This window comes from Bicyclus anynana, chromosome 11 (genome assembly GCF_947172395.1).
Source record: "Bicyclus anynana chromosome 11, ilBicAnyn1.1, whole genome shotgun sequence".
NCBI classification, from domain to species: Eukaryota; Metazoa; Arthropoda; class Insecta; order Lepidoptera; family Nymphalidae; genus Bicyclus; species Bicyclus anynana.
In genome coordinates, this window is record NC_069093.1 from 16796012 (window position 1) to 16817044 (window position 21033).

The following is a 21033-nucleotide window of genomic DNA, read 5'->3' on the forward strand; positions in this document are numbered from 1 at the left end:
TGTATTGATGAGAACTTTTCACCTAAATGGATTGTGACTGCATAGGGGGTCTGGTGATGAAGACGGAGGACGGTCACCTTTCACGTTTTTCTGAATATTCATATTGCGTGTGGATAAAGGGGGAGTGAAATTTTGTGTATGAGTTAAGGTAGTATTTTTAAAATTGGGATTGTATTACTTAGATACTTATCATAAGAAAATAACGTTTTAGCTAATTGTTTATTAATTTTTGTTCACACTCAGTAGGTGTGCTAACACTAAAAATTAAAAAATAAAAATTTTAATAAAAAAATTCAACCGACTTCCAACTCAAAAATTAGCCTAAACTAAAAAGCAAAAAATAACATCTTACCTATGTGCTACCTTCTGATCAGTTTGAAGGCGGTGCTAATCCAGTGTCATGTTTTAATTAAAGCCGTTTTTGAAAGAACCACAGAAATTTTGTAATTTAAACGGCTTAAATTAAAACATCTCTGGCTTGGCACCGCCTTCAAACTGATCAGAAGGTAGCACATAGGTAAGATGTTATTTTTTGCTTTTTAGTTTAGGCTAATTTTTGAGTTGGAAGTCGGTTGAATTTTTTTATTAAAATTTTTAGTTTTCTAAGTAGAAGCTAAAATGTACACATTTACATCAAAATCTTGCAAATAAAATTTCATGTATGTAGTTAATTCTCTAAGTCTGTAAAAAACTGTTAAATTAAAGATTTTTTATGAAGACTGTCTCCTTGCATTTTAATTTGGAATTTGGCGTGCACTTCATAGATATGCACAAAATATGCATTGCGTACACAGAGGACTGATGCTAAAGAAAGCTCTATTGAATAAGGAATTTTGTAAAATTTGTACATAATGCCTGCCCTAGTTGAAAACCTTGTGCACGCCACTGCTGTGTTACTATTTTGCGCTAAATAGTGGTGTCCAATTAGTGTTTCAAAAGTATTTCTAGTACACGTACATAAAACCTGCTGAAATAAGACCCGGCGGACCAAAGCTTTTATCACGACATCAGGTAGGTATTAGACACGCGATAAATAAGTACACACGCCGACTTTTTTTAATTAGGGGTGGGTAAAGTGCATAGTATTTAATTTGCTTAGCATCCACTCCAAGCCCTATCATTTTTTCCCTCTCTTGAAATTAGAAGCCTAGGCGAGAGATAATTACATCTGCGTGTACTAGGGCGGAATGACGCATCCGAAGGGAGCGTCTGGCCCTAAATAAACATTGAAACATACCGCTCATGCTACGAGTAGTATAGTTATGTCTGCCTGGTCTACCTGTAAAATTGTCACTTGTCACTTTATTTTCGATTTAAAAACGGTAGGTACTGTAATTTGTTAGAAATTGTATTTGGTTTCCAAGCATTTAATGAAGCGAAACCACATAGCATACAAATAATAGTATTAGGAAACAGCGCCACCTAGTGGCACTACTGCACTGTTTCAATTCCCTATAAATTCGCGTTTACGGTTACGCGATAGTCACTATGAAAAACATTGAAAACTGCCACTAGGCACAAGACCAAGGCGACATAAAAACACATTAATCAAAAAATAGGAAAATCCACAATATTAAGTACAGTCATGCCATTTTTAGAATCTTCACGCTTAGTTGGAGGAAACACGCGAATTAATTTATTTTGTTCATGTTTAATAAACAATAAATATTTCTAATAGCATTAAAGATACTTGGCCATCGTTTGCAATAGATTGTATCGTATTTCATGTTTTTTAGTGTTCCGTACTTCAAAAGGAAATAATTGGAACCCGTATGGGATCACTTTGTTTTCCGTCTGTCTGTTTGTCAAGACTCTTTACCTATGGAACGTACGGAGATATCCAGTTAAGATTAAAACCAAATGCTCAGGTCTTTAGTTCCTTGAAAATGTGAAAAAATCTATATGGTCGTTTATGCCACATATATTTCGACTGCCGTCTTATACTACCACTAAACAATCTAAAAAGTATACGTTTGTATTATATTACAAAAAAAAATGGTCATTACGTAACCGTGTCATGTGGGGTTAGCATATTATGAAAGAGCATCATTAGCACAAGAAGCTTACACAGATTTTTAATTATTTTTATGATTTGTACGGATCCCTCGATGGGCGAGTCCGATTCGCTCTTGACCGTTTTTTTTACAGTTTATTTATGACGTTATATGTTCGAACGGTATAATAAAATAAATAGCTTTCATACGTTTAATTTATTTATCCGTTTGAATTAGTGATATAGGTAGTCGTTTAATTTACATAGAGTCGTTGGTTTTAACTAGAAGGGACATATGTTTTGCGCAGAAAATTTATACATCTTTTTATTATAGTTTTGTAACGGCTTTTTTAATGAAACTGAATTATCTATTAATATTACTACTGTTATATATGTTGAAATGTTACTGTTTTCGTGTGCTGTTTTTAATAACTGTGAGTGGGAAAATTTTGTTAGTGACGACATCCCGACACAAAAAGGAGTGTTATTAGTTTGATCGCTATGAGTTTTGTATGAATCATCTGTGATAACACAAAAATTTACAGTTGTTTTAGGTTTCCGTAGTCTACAAGGAACTCATACAGTTTCGCCATTTCTGTCTGTCTGTCCGTCTGCGGTTTAGTACAGAGACTACTACTAGAAAGTTGCAAATTAGCACGAGTATGTCATTTTTTTTTAAACTTTAAAATGTGAACAAAGTCGTAAAATAAAACCTGAAAAAAAAAAATTTAAGAGTAGCTCCCCTGCATGTAGTGGGTAAGAATTGTTTTTACACGTTCATTTCACAGTGTGGGCGTTGGATAGGTCTTTGAATGATATGAGGGGTTTTCTACCAACACTTTCAATTCTTTTTTTTAATATCGTAAAATATTAAGGTTTTAAGAGCTAATTTTTGTTAGATTCAAGTGTCCCCAACCTCTATCGGCTAATCGGTTGTTTATGGATACGTGAAAAAGTTGGTGGTAAAAATAGTGTAGGGTATCATTAACGGTATTTTTGTGCGTTATATAAGGAATTAAAGAGCTTCTACAGAACCCTACATTGCGCGTGACCAGACACGCACTTGGCCGGTTTTGTACTTGAAAGCTCGTTTTCCATTCCATTCACAATAATCGAATATTTTCAAAGGTATTTGAAAGAATAATCGAATATTTTTAAATATTCCCGAGTTTGGTATGTTACGTGAAAATTAGTCTAATTATCTAAAAAGTAATGGAAGTTGAAAGGTAAACTATTTACTAGTACCCACTAAATAGTATCTACATTGTTTTATACATGTGTTTATATTAACTGTTCATGATTGACCATTGGCAATGGAGTTGTCCAAGTCCTATCTCTTTCGTCCCAACGCAATGAAAGAGATAGCGGTATTTCCGTCTGCGTCGCTATTGGTTGACATTTGTTTATTTCTATTCACGAGATATATTGCTCGCATGTATCGAACATCTTCTGAGCTTTTAATATCGTCTTTAAAATAATAGCCTAATATTGTTATTTTAAATTGTAATATTAGTGTTCTGTGTTATATTTGGTACCTACGACTATAATAACGGAAAACACTGTCTGCGCGGATTTTGATCTATGCACGCGAAATGTCACGCCGAAATATATTCAAGCGTTGAATGATTTGTTCAAAAGCATTGTAATGGCTTGTAGTTAAGGCCGATATTTGTGTATCCTGTCTTAGATGTCATAAACGAGCAATCCCGTTTCCGATGCGGGGGAGGCGTCAAACGCTACGTTTTAAACTACCCGCCCACTGGGTCCAAACGCATAATATACTAAAAATAAACATATATACAATACACGCACAACGGCCAAACACTTGGCTAAGTGCGGAAACGGCCCAGAAGAAAGAAGAAGAAACATATATAATTCGATGGTATTAAATATGTAAAGAATTTCATTCTTATAAAAGTTGGAATAAAGAAGCATCTTTTATAGAAAATATTAAATATAGCTACCTAAGTTTTAACTGTCAAGCGCTTGTGTACTTCTTTTAATATCCGAATATGACTTTTGTTTCTGAAATTCCTACTTTTCTGTACTTACTCTTGTTTATTTCTGATCATGAACATGTTTTATAATAATTATTTACAGTCTAGACTGGAATATGTAACACGTGTTGTTATAATTATGTAACTGGAAATCATTTGCGGAAAAATACATTTTTGACAACTACACTTAAGCTAACGACGTGGCTGACATTAGACAGTCGTGTACAAAGTAGATGCATTTGCCAAAAAAAATGTTATACCGCGATGACATATTTGAACGTAATCACGACATATTTATCATAGAAATAAGGTTCCCCGATCACACGGTATATTAAAATGATCAAGGTAAGGTTCCTTGTAGCCATAAAGAAATAATACGCAGCAACTTTGGACAACCTTTTATGACTTTAATTACAATATTACTGTGTGTTTCACGGCTAGAGTCTTCTCTATGCAGTGACCGGCCCAAAGTTGCGAGTATATGCTGAGGCGCGCTGCTCGTCGTCCGTCATAAACCTGTCCGGAAAACATTAATATTGTAGTATGATTTGTGCCCGCGCCGCGCCCGCGCTGCTAATTGAATGAATGGCCGCTGTAATGGCGACCGTGTAAGCGGAGGCTTTCTCTTATTGCCGCCGCGATGTCCAGGATCCAGGCGCACTTACAGTGGTACACTGTCAAAATTACACGCATCTAATTAACAATTCTCAGCCCGGAAATAGAAAGATCCCCCTGCTTTAGAGACGAGACGAGAGACGTTAAATCGTCGGTCCCGGTCAGTATAATTAACATCTGATAATGATCGTTAAAAAGTCAATCATTATCGCCCTAACCCCATCAACCCGCATTGAAGCAGTGTGATAGGTTTAGTAGATTCACCTCTTCTATTAGGAGAAAGTTAAAAATAGAATCAATTTAAAATTGCAGCTCAACCAAGATTATGAATTGGGGCGCCACAAGTTATTTAAGCTGTCTATACTTACGGCCAGTTTATTCATCGCAAGTAACAGTCAAAGTAACGTCATAATGCAAAAGTGACGGTCTTAATCACGGAAAAATAAAGTCTTCTTTACTACTTACTACTTTTACTGTTACTTTAGCTTTACATGAAGAAACTGGCTGTTAGTATGTCAATAGAAAAATCTAAAATTGGGAGTAGTTATTTTGTTTTACGCAACATTCGCGTAGGTACACGGTTAGACCGAACTCCGAGAACACCGAGAATGCACAGGTTAGACCACGCTCCGCTCTGACTATTATCGTACCTTCTCACTCTTAGCGACTAATAGGAAAGAAAAGGAAAATTTGAGTGGTAAAGAATTTAAAGAGTTTGCCAATATCTTCTTATCAGAAGTATTTACATATAAATGATTACTTGGTATAAAGTTTTGAGTTCCTCGCTTACGGGTGGGATTAACATTCATCATTTATGTTATTGTGGAGGGGCGGTATTTGTATGAAGTTTTTGCAATAGTGATGATTTGATGACTTGAGCTCAGTTGTTTGTTAGGCAGCGTGCACACCGTCACTCTGCTAGTCGAGTTAGTGATTTTGTAAACCTACACCCTTAAATCTATCCAGGTCACAAGTCCTGGGACCTGCTTGAGGTGTTCCTCTAACTGTCACATCATTATAACTCCCCATTACATATTCATGCATAGTATAGTAGGCATATGTATATCGTAATAGTGATATATTTTTGTGCTGACTCTACAAGTCGTAACATTCGTGCGGCGCTACGCTGGCTGGTTTTGTTCAGTTGTGTGTAGCAGCTAGACATAGGTTAGTTCACAATCTGCCCTAGGCTTGTGGTACGCACTGCCGCTGACTACCATACCGTACAGTTCAGGATAACATGACTTGTGAATTTTTGATTCGTATTCAAATCCGAAACCCTTTAGACATGTAAAGTGATTATCGAGTAAAATTATTACTGTTTACTGGAGTTATCACGAGCGCCACGTTAGAATTGCGTGGTGTGTTTACCATCAAAAACCCTTTCTCTTGCATGCTCGTTTCGTTACTTTCAAGTTATCACCACTTAATGTAAATGTAAATTATTGACATGTGACATTGTATAAGCTATTGTTTGTCCTAAAAAAATAAATAAATGAATTTAACCAGTTCACTTTTGATAGCTTATTACAGGATCCGGCCTCTCTCCTCAAGAGAGGTTGAGAGACAAGAGGGTTGTAGAGCTTGGACCTAAAGTGTGTTATTTGATTCTGTAACAATCACTAACAAGTGTTAAAGATGATGATTAGGATTGAAGGCTTAACGTGCTTTCCGAGGCACGGGGTTGTGGGGGTGTAATACTATATCTTAAAAATAAATATAATATAACTATACTAAGTAACTAGGTACTAACCGCATAACTATCTAACCTAAGTTATTGGCTGACCAGTGGATCACGAGTCTGTTGAGTTTTTTTATAGGGCTATGATAATTGTCATGGCTCCCCCAACTGTACGTTACGCAAACTGTGGCGGCACGCATTAGCAACGCACCTCTTAGCTATGCGACGCGTTTGCGGGCAAATGTAATTGCTCTCTTACTTTGTGTGCCGACGGTACATCAAAGTAAATACTTCAAATGTTTGCTTTTAGTAGGGTTGGCGAAACAAGTTTGGATTTATATATTTTTTCCATACTACATAGGTGTGCATTTTTTTCATCTAGTTTCATTAGTTATTATTTACTTATTACATTTTTTTTATATTTTATACTTTTTTCTTATTATTAGTTAGTTAGTTAGGAGAGTCGGTTTTTGTAAATATTCAGCAGATCACGGCAATATTACAGTGTCATAATGAAACGAGTTACTGAAGTTTCTCTGAAAATGGCAAAAATAATGTATATTTTGCTATAGAAAATGTAAAATAGCACAGAAAATAAATGTTTCCATATCATACGGCTGTTGAGCCCTGCCGCGATAACCTATCATGCAGTTCCGGCTGCGATAAGGAACTTCTGTGTGACTGCGGCCCAACCGCGCCGCCGGACTCGAACCTGATACTTCTTTAAACTATATCTGATCCGATTTTCTTGATTTTTATCATGATCATTTAATTAATTGTTATTCTTATATAAACAACATGAAATTAATCATAACTAAAGTAATCACAAATAGTTTTTTGTATTTTATGATGAGAGTCATATTAAAATAATTATATGTATACTCGTATAGATTGTAGTTGGAAGTAAACTGCTGTTTTTATTGCTGAAATAGCAAGTAAGCACACGAGTCACCTGATGTTAAGTCATTGCTACCCTATTAGTAAGTGATCATATTTGCAGGCAGGGGTATATCTGCTAATGCATTGTCGACCTTTGAAGAATTTGTTTACAAATCCTCCCCTAAATAACCCGACAAGAACTGTGTGAGATACACCGCAACGAAGATATTTCCACACTTTCCGTAATATGCGTTTTATGGTGTCCACAAAATAAGTACCTACGTGAAAGTGACTTAAAATCCGTTTAGTGTTTCCCAAGATTAGCGTAAACAGACAAATTTTAGACAAATCGGTTAAAAAATCCTCTTGCAAATTGTTATTCAGGTAATACCCGAGTTTTATTAATCCATCCAGTTTTTACCATTTTCTAAAATTTATATTTTTTTGAATTAATATCGATTAAAACCTACTAGGCGTACATGGTAATTGAGAGGTTTAAATTGTCCCCGTCCACGCGATCTCGCACTCAGTCACACTAAAACAGTGACAAGTCATAATTATAATTTTCTCAGTGTACCCTCAATAGGCGCATTTCGTCGTAACAGCTTAATTTACACTCCGGTGCAATTGTTCATTAAATACAATTAGTTAATTGTACGACCACCGCGCAGACACTACACTTAGGGAGGGACGGACAGTTTGAGCAATCTTAATAACAATTCATAATTTCGGGTTCTTTAACCGGATATAATCGTTTTGAATATTTATGAGCATGTTCCTTGTTGAACCAATGGTTGCATTTTTTATACAAGTCCATATTAAGACCAACGATTGCATGCATCGAGCATAAGTACATGTAATAGTAGGTACTTATACTTTGAAGACAATTCGTTTTTTTTATTATTAGATATGGACCTGATCACTACTCATTAGACTAGACGTTCCCTTTCTGTCAAAATATAAAATCAACGATCTAACGCGTTTATACATAGAATCGATGTTTCAGTATTGTATTCGTTTCGTAGGGCTCCCTAAAAAAGCCGGTTTGTGCAGTTAAATGGTGTAAAAAACGACAAATTACTTTTAATTCACTAAAAGATGAATTGTGTTTCATTTGTAATTGTATTTCTAAACTTGTTTATATAAAAAATTGTATTAAACACAATATCTATAAAACAATTGATTCTTCAGCTAAATAGCAAAACATGGATTAATGGAAGTAACCAAATACTCTGTGTAACGAGACTTACCGATGTGTTTACTCGTAGTTTGTGCAACAATTACCTACACGTACTTATTTCTGATTTAAATTTATAGTTATGCATTGAGCAAGGACACAAAATAATATATTTATTGGTGTTATATTTTCGATGTGTGTGTTTACGTCTGTCTCAAAGATCCACAGAAAATTTTGGTGGTGACTTTTGGTGCGATACAATAGAAGTCCACAGCTAATTATTCTATGGTTTTTTATGAAAGGTAGAATTAGTGATAACGATTTAGTAGGTATACTTTAGTAGTAAACTTTAGGTATATTGGTAAGATAATGTATGTGCTAGTATTTCATCATCATCATAATCAAGCCATATTCGGCTCACTGCTGAGCTCGAGTCTCCTCTAAGAATGAGAGGGGTTAGGCTAATAGTCTTAACGCTGGCCCAATGCGGGTTGCCAGACTTCACACACGTAGAGAATTAAGAAAATTCTATGGTGTGCAGGTTTCCTCACGATGTTTTCCTTCACCGTTTGAGACACGTGATATATTTCTTAAAATGCACACAACTCAAAAGTTGGAGGTGCCTCGGACCGGAATCGAACCTACGCCCCCCGGAATCGGAGGCAGAGGTCATATCCACTGGGCTATCACTGCTCACGGCAAGTTTTTGTAGACATATAATTAGTAGGTACTCCTAAGGTCTCGGTACACGGAGAGCAGCAGAGCGACAGGGGCGCTGCCTGGCAACCCCCTGGCGTCAATAGCAACCCTGCAGGCGAGGGAGAGTACACTGAGCTGATCAAAACACGGGGGCGTTCTCTGTAGGGTTGCATACCGTATAATGTAACAAGTAAAAATAAGATGTTAGAAATAAAAAACTCGATTGCGTCCCAAATAATAAAATAATATAAAATAATATATATAGTCCCAAATAATAGTACTTTTGGATTTACCGCCCAAAAATCGTTTGTACTCGACTAAAATACTAAAGTAGTCCGAACTAGGCATACAAACTACATTATTTTAGTCAAAATTTTAGTTTATTGTGAACTTAATATTAAATACTATTAGAGCTAAAAAATAAAATAGTATTTAATATTAATTAGTATTTAGTATTAATAGTAGTGGCAGTGTTACAACACAGTGAACAGGTAATAAATTTTGATTTTTTGAAGACGAATACGTTTGAATAAACGGTTGAATCTGAATAATAATTTTCATTTAGCTAACTATTTCTGAGGTACCTTCTAGAAGTTGAAATCTGTCAAGTTTATTGCGTGTGTAGAGCGTGTCAAAGAATAGATATAATTAATAATTATGACGTATTTAAAAAGAAATAAGCCTACTTCGACAGTCGGTAGTTAAAATGAACATAACTGAAAAGTTGGGAGGAGAATGAACGATATATCGAACCCACGCCCACCGAATCGAAGACAGAGAACATATCCACTGGGCTATCACGTGTAATTTTGCGTTACAATTTAATATTTTAATTGATATTAAAAAAAAATCATGCGAAGTTTTTATCAGAAGAACTGCGTTGCATATTTGAGTTAAGACAGCTGAAAATCAATGGTTTTTAAGTTGTTACAATTTATAATTACTTAAGTAATCATAATCATAATCTTGACAGATACCTATTTTTTTTTAGAAAACAGAGTTCTTCGCTAGTAGTAGCGTTATCATAGAATAGCAGTAGTTGCCCGGTCAGCGATTCAAGCGCTTTACATTTTCTATGAATCATATCAGTGAATCTTAATTTTAAGAAAAAAATACATATGAAAATAAAACAATAGCCTTATTACTAAAAGTTAGTAGTTACTACTAAGTATACAAATAATTTTAAAAAAATTTACTAAGTATACAATATACATGATAATAATAATAATTATTAATAATTATTCCTACTTCCTATCTTACTAATATTATAAACGTGAAAGTTTGTATCTATGTTTGTTACTCTTTACCGCCGCAACTACTTAATCGATTTAGCTGAAATTTGGAATGCAAATAGATTTTATTCTGGATTAACTCACAGGCTCATACTTGTCTTCCCGGAAAATTCCATGGTTCCCGAGGGATTTGTGAAAAACTAAATTCCACGCCGACGAAGTCGCGGGCGTCCGCTAGTATATACATACGTGTAAATCCAGATAATTAATGAATCGGAGAAGCTTGTAAAACGAACAGCCTGTGTATTGTCCGTGGGCGTGAAGTTTGCGTGGGCAGAACCATATTCTTACTTCAGTACATTTCTGTGTATTTTGCAGCAAATCGCTTTGACGGGGGTGTTTACTTGTGAATGAGCATAACCTGAATAATGAATATTAATAAGGCGCCTATTTGGTCCTGTCTCGTTAGTCCAGTGGCTATGGCTTATGATCACAAGGACTTGGGTTCAAGCTTGGATCGAGCTATGAAGTATTGAAGTGTAAAAAAAATCAGTAAATATTCTTACTCGTAGGTTAGAGTGGAAAATTGGTATTTGGTGGTATTACACCCCCGTGCCGCCAGCAAGGCACCTGTTGGTTGGATGCAAAGTGCTCCTGGATAGGGGTCTTTACTCACGTCGTCATGATAGAGTACTGCAAATTATACGTGAAGCTATAAGCCTTTCAGTAGCTAGAGCTAAAAAAGGATTGACTACAAATAAAAGACAAATTAACTTCGTCAAAGCAGGTTCAATAACAAAATCATCTAGTAAGCCTTACTCAATCCTAGGTTCTGCACCTGATTGGACTTTATTAATGGATACGTATGAGAAACATTATAAAATCCCAGCGGATGTCGCTATTTCGAGATCTAGACCAGACATTTTCCTTTTGTCCAAACAAACAAACAAAACGGTTAGTACTTGTAGAGCTTACTGTGCCGTGGGAGACTAACATTCCGAAGGACCACAGTTTAAAAGTAAATAAATATTATGACCTAACAAATGAACTAACTAAAAATGCCTATGTAGTTAGTCTGTACGGCGTAGAAGTAGGTGCGAGAGGATTACCAGCAAAATCTCTCTATAACTTGCTTAAAGACCTTGGCCTCTCTAGAAGTGCAGTGCTCTAATAGCATCTTACCAAATTTGGATAGGTAGGGAGAACAACACGAGCAGAGAAGGGGAGTGTTTATCGATCGTCAATTCCTTAACCCTACATCCAGTCGTCACAAGTCCTGGACTTTGCTTGGTGTTTTTCTCTCTATCACGCGATGGAGCCGGCACCTGCACGATGAATCCATGGAATGCTAAGATATTCGTTTCTCTTCTAATTTTTATTTCTAACAATTTCGAACTGTTTCAAGTTAAGCTACTCGAACTCCTAAAGTTCATAAGTTACCTTCAAATTATAAGCAGCCAGCTAATTGGAAGACATAAATTCAAAAATTAGAACCCCATTTGCTTTAACTTTTAGACGTGTAATAAAAAAAAACATTTCTTTCTGAACTTGTTGGAAAAATAGGCATTATGCTGTTGAAATTAAAACTCAGAATTGCTTAAAAGGGTCACGAGGTAGAAAATTAAAGCAATCTTTGTGCATGGCAATAGGCGGTCGGAACAGACAGACGGACAGACAAAAAACGTCATTGTTCCGTGCACTATACGGAGGTGCGAGTGGGAATAAATTAAGTTAACCCATTTCAAAGTTTTTATGTGAGCAACCAACAAACCACACATCCGAGAGGTGACTTGTATAATATTAATAAGGAACTTCGTTACAACAATTGTTATTATCAATCGAAGCGAGTTAAGCGGCTCTCATATTCTTATTTCATTCTAATGTTATAATCGATTTTATTCATAGTTTAATAAGTGGTGGTATAACTGAAAAGAACAAAACACAAAAGTTCACTGATGTTATTGTTATCAATTATCTTCAAGCGTGTATCAGGGGGCCGCTGGATGCTTGCGGATCGGGATTGTGGGGTTTGGAAGTTCTTACAAGAGGCCAGTGTCCAGCAGCGGACGTCCATCGGATGATAATGATGATGACAGTTCTACCAATCGCTAAAAAGGTTCATTAGGTGTTTTTCTAGAATCTAAGAACGAAACTTACATAATTTGGGCGGTGGCAATCTTGATTTTCTAGACACTTTTTGGTGTTGGTAGAATTTGAATGACGTGGTGGGAATTTAGACTTAGTTTTGTTTTACAAATATTTATATCTTTTTCTAACAAGAATTTAGGTATTTTTCATTCTATTTAAATTAAATACAAATGAACTACTAAAATTAACGGTAAATTATTATCAGGACCCAATGATCGTGAAGGTTTCGTGAACAAAAGGTTGCGTGGCGTCTCTTTAAATTCGGCCACGGTTGCTTTATGGCAGGTAGGGATGTTGGGCCACTGCGAGGCTGCGCCTTCTTAGAATTCCAAAGTAGATTATGCTTAGATAGAAACCGTCATGTAGAAATTCCATTTAGTTTGAAAAAAAATCTGTCTATCGGGTTTAGTGGAGTGTACGAATATACTTTGGAAGGTAATCTGGGTTCGATATCCAGTTGAGTCTGTTTTATTACATTTCAAGAAGAAGATATTTATGTGTGATTTAACTCAAACAAAAACTAATAACATGCTTGTAACGTAGCTAAAAAATAAAGTTCATAGTAATTATTAATTATATTTCGTCCCTTCATTCTTCAGATATAATTTTACCAAGCCAAGTATAGTTTCGAATGAAGCTCATATAATTATGATAGAATTTCACTTACAGGTAAGTTCGTTTAATTATTAATCAGTACTGTTGAAGATCTACCTTCATGAGAGATGGTTTTAAAGTTAAGATCCACCAAGCGCTTCAATGCAGGATGTATATTGTATAAAAATAAGGACTAATATAACGCCACAAAATATCCTCTTCGTTCATCAATCAAACCGAACTCATCTACTTTGTTTTAATATTTTTTATTATTATTTATTTGAACACCAGGGCTAAATGAACTGCTAAAAGCACATTAATTTGCATAGATCTAATGAAAGTGTGTAAACTTGCGGTGTAAACAATTGAACGCAAATGGGCCAACGTAAAAGCCTTTGCATGTTGTGGGTACGTATGATTGTTTATGACACTATTTTGTCATCCATTCATTGTGGTCGTTCAACGGGCTTAACGGTAGATGAAAGATCTTATTGAATGTAGTGTGAACCTACCCTAATATGGCAGATGTCCTCCCAATGCCACCTTCGCAGGGAATACTACCTACCTAGAATTTCTTGAGCGACTCTGAACAAGATATCATAAATGACGTCTAATATTCGATACGAGTACAATATCGGGTATTATTATCCCTAATAAGTAATTTCTGAGTGACGTCCTTGTATGTGAAAGGTATACCGATTATGCGATCAAATTACATGTTTTTTCTCTTACCTACACACAAAATCTGTCATGACCTCGTATATGTATGTAATTCCATACCGCTTAATACCGCTAATAGAGTGTTTTGTATTGTCCGCAGGTGGTGAGGTGGTCCATCACGTGGGGCGATGCTGGGCGGGGCGGCGGGGGGCGCCCGCTCCCGCCCGCCCACTGACCTGCACCAAGGTATGTTGTCCTGGTACCTCGTCAAAAGTGCACTTGTTTTGCGAACTAGTTTTAAGGGCTTGTACACAAAACTGCGATGCGACGCGACGCGAATTTGCAACGCAGAAAATTAGGACACGAATTGCTGCGATGCGATTTCGTGCGGCAAGGCGACTCCCAGGGTGACCATTCCTCCGACAACCGTCAACCGTACTAAACGTATTTTGAATTATAAACTAGGTCGTGACATGGATCGTAAAAATAAGTATGCACTTCTGTTATTGCTTAGGAGACCGTACTAAAATTGGCGTCAACAATTGTGACGAAACATCACAGGAATGCGCGTTGCGAATCAAATCGCAAGTTCTTGCGATGCGTTGTGCGAGCTCGTTGAATTTTACGATGCGATGTCGCATCGCAGTTTTGTGTACAAGCCCTAACAAGTTCCAAATATTCATGTCATATTGAAGTTTAAACATATTGGGTAGGAACATAGAAATACGCAGTCCAGTAATTTGTTTATATTAATCATCGATATAATGTATTATTTATTGGTATATTCTAATTTACAATTAACCAATTTAACTAAAATTGGTCAGTTTTAATTATAAATTTTAGTTTTAAATTTCAATTTAGCCCGAGTGCAACAAATATGTTTCCTCTCGTGTTTTAACTTTTTAGATAGTTTTGTATTTGTAAGTATTAAATATTTTAACTTTTAATTATTTATGTATGTAAATGAGCGGATTGTTGCAGGTGTCACGAGATTCCCGCTGTATTCCCTATTCCCTACCCAGGGTGGCCGGTCTACACAAATACATAAAGGTAATTATATTTTTATACAAATCTAACGAATTGTTTTAGCTAATTAAATAGTTTATATTAAATAGTAGTGAGTGCGAAAGACATACAAGCAAAATATCTCCAAAACCTGCTGAAAGTTTTGACCTTACTAGAACTGCGGCATGTTGTACCTACCTATGTTAGAACGGGTATCCAAAGCTAGTTAAGTAGAATCCCATCAAATTCAGTTTGGCAGGGAGAACAACATGAGCAGAGACGAGTGTTGTCATGTCAAAAACGAACTCTTTTTTTAATCTTTAAACCCTACACACACACAGTTCACGATCTTATATCCGTCACACGATGGACCCGACACCCTCACACCCTTACGGTGAATCCATGGAATGAGAACGTAATCATATTTGTTTATTAAGTTTAGGGTCTCAGATGCAACTTCACGATTTGAATAACGCGTCTCAGAACAGTTACACATTTGTTTGTGAGTGAGTGTTTAATTCCATTATATATTTATGTTTATATAGTTTTTACACTTTCTGAACATACAACTCGACATTGTAGACGATATTTAGGTATTGTTTGTTTATATAACGTTCGCTGTTGACCACAATTAACATTGAGTTGACTATAAATTCCCTCTTTTGAGCGCCTCATTTTTCATGCGCTAGTAACACATCTAACAGTATTTAATATACAACTACACTACTACAGGAATATTTCTGTGTTAGATATAGATATTAAGTATCTGTGTGTGTGTTGAGTGACGTGCGTGTAATGTGACATCGCTTCTCGGATTTGCGCTAATACGCGAATCGGCTCGTCAGAGCCGCAGCGCGAAACCAAAATAAATATAAACCGATTTTAATATCTAGAGTGCTTCAAAGCTTAAAAGCTGATCATACTGATATAATGAATGCAGCTTTACTGATCTTTAAGAGACGCACGGAGATAATATTAGAGATATGGGAAACTTTGACATTTATAAAAATAAACATAATTCAATCGATCTGTATTTAGTAATGTCGGAAGCCAGCTAACCTGAATTAGAGTATGGTACTCGTAGGTCGAACAACAAGAACAAAGAAAGCAACGTTGAATTTGAAACTTTGTTGTAATTTGCACGTCAATTGGATAGTTTTTGGAGCGAAATACAATATATTATGCACTTAAACTTAAAGAACACTACCTACTACTCGTAGTATTTGACTTGGCACCGGCTTCAAACCGTACAGTAATCCGTAGACATCCGTTTTGAAGGGAAGTACTATCTTTTTGCTTTGGCACCGTCTTCAAACCGATCGCTAGACACTTCTCAATACATAATTATTATGTACGATTTTTTTTATTACTTAGTATAGTATATTTGTGTTTAATGAAGTTTTTTATATATAGAGTAAGATATTAGATTATGAGTGAAAGAAACGACTCGTAAAGCTGGTTATGTACGTTTTTTTTATTTTTTAGTGTAGTATATTTGTGTTTAATAAAGTTTTTTATATATCGAGTAAGATATTAAGATTATGAGTCAAAGAAACGACTCGTAAAGCTGGCTTGTAATGTCGTGGTCGAACACGTGTGATGCAGCATGTGACAAGCGGTGCGGGAGTCTCCGCTGTGGACTGTGGACTGTGGAGTGACATGCGGATCGTTATGTGTGTGGAACATCATCGCCGCTTTAATGATTCACATGTTTTGTTTATGGCTACCATTATTGTAAAGGATATTAATGATGAAGCATGGGAGCGATGTATTGCGGGGTACTCACTTCTGAACACACTGACGTGAGATGGTGATAACAAAGAATACAATGGCATTTTGCTGTGGTTACTTAACTTACTCTGTCATCAATTGCAATACAAATTGTAAAAAAACTGACTTCAAAAACATAAAACGTACTGACTAAACTAAAAAGCGATAAATAACATCATATTATGTTTCTGCTGCTTGCTGTTGATTACCTGCTGATCAATTTGAAGGCGGTGCTAACCCGATGACGTATTAATCCAAGCCATATAAAGATATTATAGGGATTTAGCTTTTTCAGTGTTCTTTCAGAAACGGCTTAAAATAACACGACACGGGCATCCACCTAGATGGGTTGTGACTGTCATTAGGGTTCTGATGATGAAGACGACGGACAGGTAAAGGAACTCCTCAACGATTTACAGTAGTTACCTTATGATTGGGCTTATTCAATTTGTATTCATGAGGACTTTGCACCAAGATATTGTGTTGCAACTGTCTGATGATGAAGACAAGGGACATTTAATGGAACTCTTGAACGGTTTAGAGTAGTTACCTTGTGATTGGGCTTAATCAATTTGTATTCATAAGGACTTTGCACTTACGTGGGTTGTGACTGTCATTAGGAGTCTGATGATGAAAGGAATGGATGGTTAAGAAATCTCCTCAATGGTTTACAGTTACCTTGTGCTTGGGCTTTGAGAGAGAATTCAAGTTGCATAAGCGCGTCATCCCTTGCAATGCTTTTTCATCGTGTTGCTCATTAATTTGTTGTAATCAGACAAGGCTACTCAATCCATGATTTTAACACGACTCATAGCAACATACGATAGGCAAAAATTTTCTGCCTAGATCTATATCTAGTATGATTAGGTACATTAAAAATGGGAAAATAATAAAATTTTAATAAAAAATATACAACCAACTACAAAAACATAAAACGTAAATAACATCATATTATGTTTCTGCTGCTTGCTGTTGATTACCTGCTGATCACTTTGAAGGCGGATGCTAAACCGGTTTTGTTTTAATTCAAGCCATGTATCATAAAGATAAAGGTTTTTCGGACCGCGTTCTTTCATGTAAGCTCTTTCAGAAATACAAAATCTTCAAAGTGATCATCAGGTAGGTAGTTTGACAAAAATATTAGTTAACAAATTAGTTCGACGTTTAGTACATCAAGGGTGTTAGTGACGTCACAAAATAGACGACGGCGTTTTTGGCGTTTGGAAAATTTTAAAAAATACGTGATATTTAAATTAAGTTTTAAAAGAAATCCTTAACTTTTATTAATTGATATCGATATATTTCGGACCCTTCGGACCCTTGTTCTTGTTGTTGTTCGTACTACACGAAACTAATAATGTTTGTGTTAAAGAATAAAGATATGAGTCAACTACCCTCCTATATATATATATCGGCGACTACCGGGATAGTGCGTCCCCATGGGCAGTCGGGTACAATATCACGTAATACCGCGCAGAGCGTTGTACCAGGCTGGCATAAACGACAAAGAGGTCCAAGAAAAGAACGAATTCTCTTCTAACACGACGCGGTGAAATAATAATATCCATTTTATACATTAAATACTATTTGGCGAACCATTTGACTAGATTATCATTATCAATGAAATTGTATCGCGGAGTCACAGTAAATTGTCCTTTAAATAAATTTCAGGGTCATTAGATAGTATCCAATAAAATTGTTTCATGTGCGATTAATTTATTTACAATCGCACAGCCTATGAAAAAAGCATTAAAATCGATTCATTTTTTCTGATAGTCTATCTTAGTTTAAAATTAACTTGAGTTTTTTAAATATTATTGGTTACCTATCTTTTTCCTCTATGTCCTGTAGTTAATTATTTACCTAATTAGAAGTAGAAAAAACCTCTATTACATTACTCTAAACGCAATATAAATGAAAAAAAAAAATAAACAAACAATATTTTATTTTCTCTTGGCGACAAAAAATAATCTTGTGGCGCGCGCTTGTAGGGGGCGTCTCGCTAAGTACCAGGCTGCCATAACATAAAGAAGTTGGCGTCACACGAAAGACGCCGCTACTGCCGCTACAAAAGTTGATTCGTATTTCGAATTTCGACTCACAGGCGCAGGTGAAAAATTCTCAAGATTCTTTCTCGATTTATTTGGCTTACTTTACTTTTATTGTAGTTAATTTTATTACTTATTACCCGACTGCAAGAAGAATACTATTATAATATTATAAGAATATTATTAAGATTACAAATAATATTCCAGGGCCCTCCATAAAAATGTTTTTCTCAACATAAATTATTAATTACTATGTTTGTGGCGACCAATGAGGTCACTATGTTTTCTATCCTCTGGCCGAGAACAACAAATTCAGAACTCAGACGTCACATCACATGGCACACGCGTCGTCTCTTCATTTACCTACAAATGTTAATAAACGTTAAATAATAAAACGTCTTTTTGGAGACTTTATTTTAAATCAAGTTCATCTGTATAGTTAGTTATTAGGATAAGTTATTTGTATGTATTTGTTATTTGTATGTATTTGTTCCTTATTGTACCTATGTATTCTTTCCCAATCATCATTACTTACTATTATCATTAGGTATATGTATATACAGTGCAAACGAGAATATAGTTTGAATAACATAATACATACATTACATAACATAAATAATTTTTAAAACTTTAATTAATATAATAACTACGAGCGTATTTCCTCTATCGATCGATCGATCCTTCCTTCCAAAACACACCAGTTGTGTTTGGCATCAATACTGTGCGTCGCTACGTACCAGGCTTCTATAGAAGTTAAAGAGATTGAAACTGGCTTGTGCTTATTGGAAACATGATCAATAAATGATGAAAATGAACTATTTTCAACAATAGTTCATTTTCATCATTTATTCATCATCAAATAGTTCATACTGCTTCTCAAATTAAAAAAATCTGTTAATGCAATATACTCATTTAGAGAGTTCGTGCTGTAGGCCCGTAGCTCAATGTAATTTTACACTATAGATAATGACTATTATAGATAATAACGTAGGTTACGTGCCTACAAAATCACCGCGGAGTACTTTACTTGCCCACTATAAAACGAAAAAGGTTTAATTCGTAAGTAGTTTAATCATACTACAATGATGACCTCTTTATACCAAAAAAAATTTATTCGTAAATAGAATCATCTTATCTGAGTACGAGTAGGCCCAGATTGTTTGATAAATTTTTCTTTGGAAAATTAAAATTTAAACGAAATGCGCGTTTTTGTTTGTGGAATGCGTAAAACGATAATACAGTTTGAATAGCATAATACACATACTGTCATACAGTCATACATAACATAAATATTTTTTATCTAATCTCGTGTCATAATATTCCAATTATGAAATTAAAAAAAAACATATTATAATGGCATAGATTATTCACATGCATACTGTAATAAATTAAAAAAATAAATTATGACACTGCTCTTTGTATGAAAAGCGTGTTATAATATAACTTTTTTACTATTATAGCACAGTTAGAGTTTTGGGTTCTTGGTCTTTTGTGCAGCTCTGGGTTCTTGATTTTTTAACTATGTTTGTTTATATTTTATGTTTCGTTTACATTTTATATTTTAAAATTTCAAGTTGGTATGTTTTAATTATATTAATTAATTAACAATTTGAAGAGTACAATAATTTAAATTGTTATGTAAATACGAATATGAAGACATGGCTGTACGGATGTCAATCTTTGCCTGTTGGCATTCAATTAAAAAAATATTGTTATTCGTAATATAATTTTGGTGCCACTCGAATTAAATTATTGATTTAATAACTATATTTTAAGTGAATTTTATCTTTGTATTTTTAGCAAAATCACTGACTCGAGCTCTGATATAGAACAAACTCTCCCGGATATATTGGAAAGTGGTACAAATACAACTATCAATCCTTTACATTCCAAGTCGCGCAAATTAATCGAAAATGTAGTATTTAATTTTGTTAGATTCCTAATTAAAATATGACACTGTCTTGGCACCGCCTTCAAACTGATCAGAAGGTAGCACATAGGTAGGATGTTATTTTTTGCTTTTTAGTTAAAGTTATTTTTTGAGTTGGAAGTCTGTTGAATTTTTTTTATTAAAATTTTTATTTTTTTATTTTTAGTTTTAGCATACCCACTGCGTGTGTACAGTCACAACCTATCTAAGTGGAAAGTTCTTATCAATACAATATTATCAAGTCCAAACACAAGGTAGCTACTGTGAGCCGTCGAGGAGTTCTCTTCACTGTGCTTCGTCTTCATCACCAGATCCTTAATACAGTCGCAATCCATCTAGGTGGAAAGTTCTCATCAATACAAATTTATCAAGTCCAAACACAAGGTAGCTACTGTGAACCGTCGAGGAGTTCTCTTCACTGTCCCTCGTCTTCATCACCAGACCCTTAATACAGTCACAACCCATATAGGTGGAAAGTACTCATGAATACAAATTAATCAAGCCCAAACAAAAGGTGACTGCTGTAAATCCTTGACAAGTTCCATCGTCTGTGTTTCGGCTCCATCATCAGACCAACCCCAAACCTTCATAAAGTTGTAGTGGTT

At 35.3% G+C, this 21033-nt stretch overlaps 1 protein-coding gene across 3 annotated transcripts in view; it reads left to right on the forward strand.

Moving 5' to 3' along the window:
- Nucleotides 1-21033, forward strand: part of LOC112058583 (protein winged eye) — a 119532-nt gene that overhangs the window by 48963 nt on the left and 49536 nt on the right. For 2 of the 3 annotated variants that reach the window (XM_052884509.1, XM_052884508.1), the window contains 2 exons: nt 13836-13921; nt 14657-14725. In XM_052884509.1, the coding sequence (XP_052740469.1) occupies nt 13864-13921; nt 14657-14725 (127 nt within the window). In that variant the 5' untranslated portion in view covers nt 13836-13863. Of the gene's footprint in view, nt 1-13835; nt 13922-14656; nt 14726-21033 lie in introns of those variants that run through there. The other variant, XM_052884511.1, reaches the window with a different exon arrangement.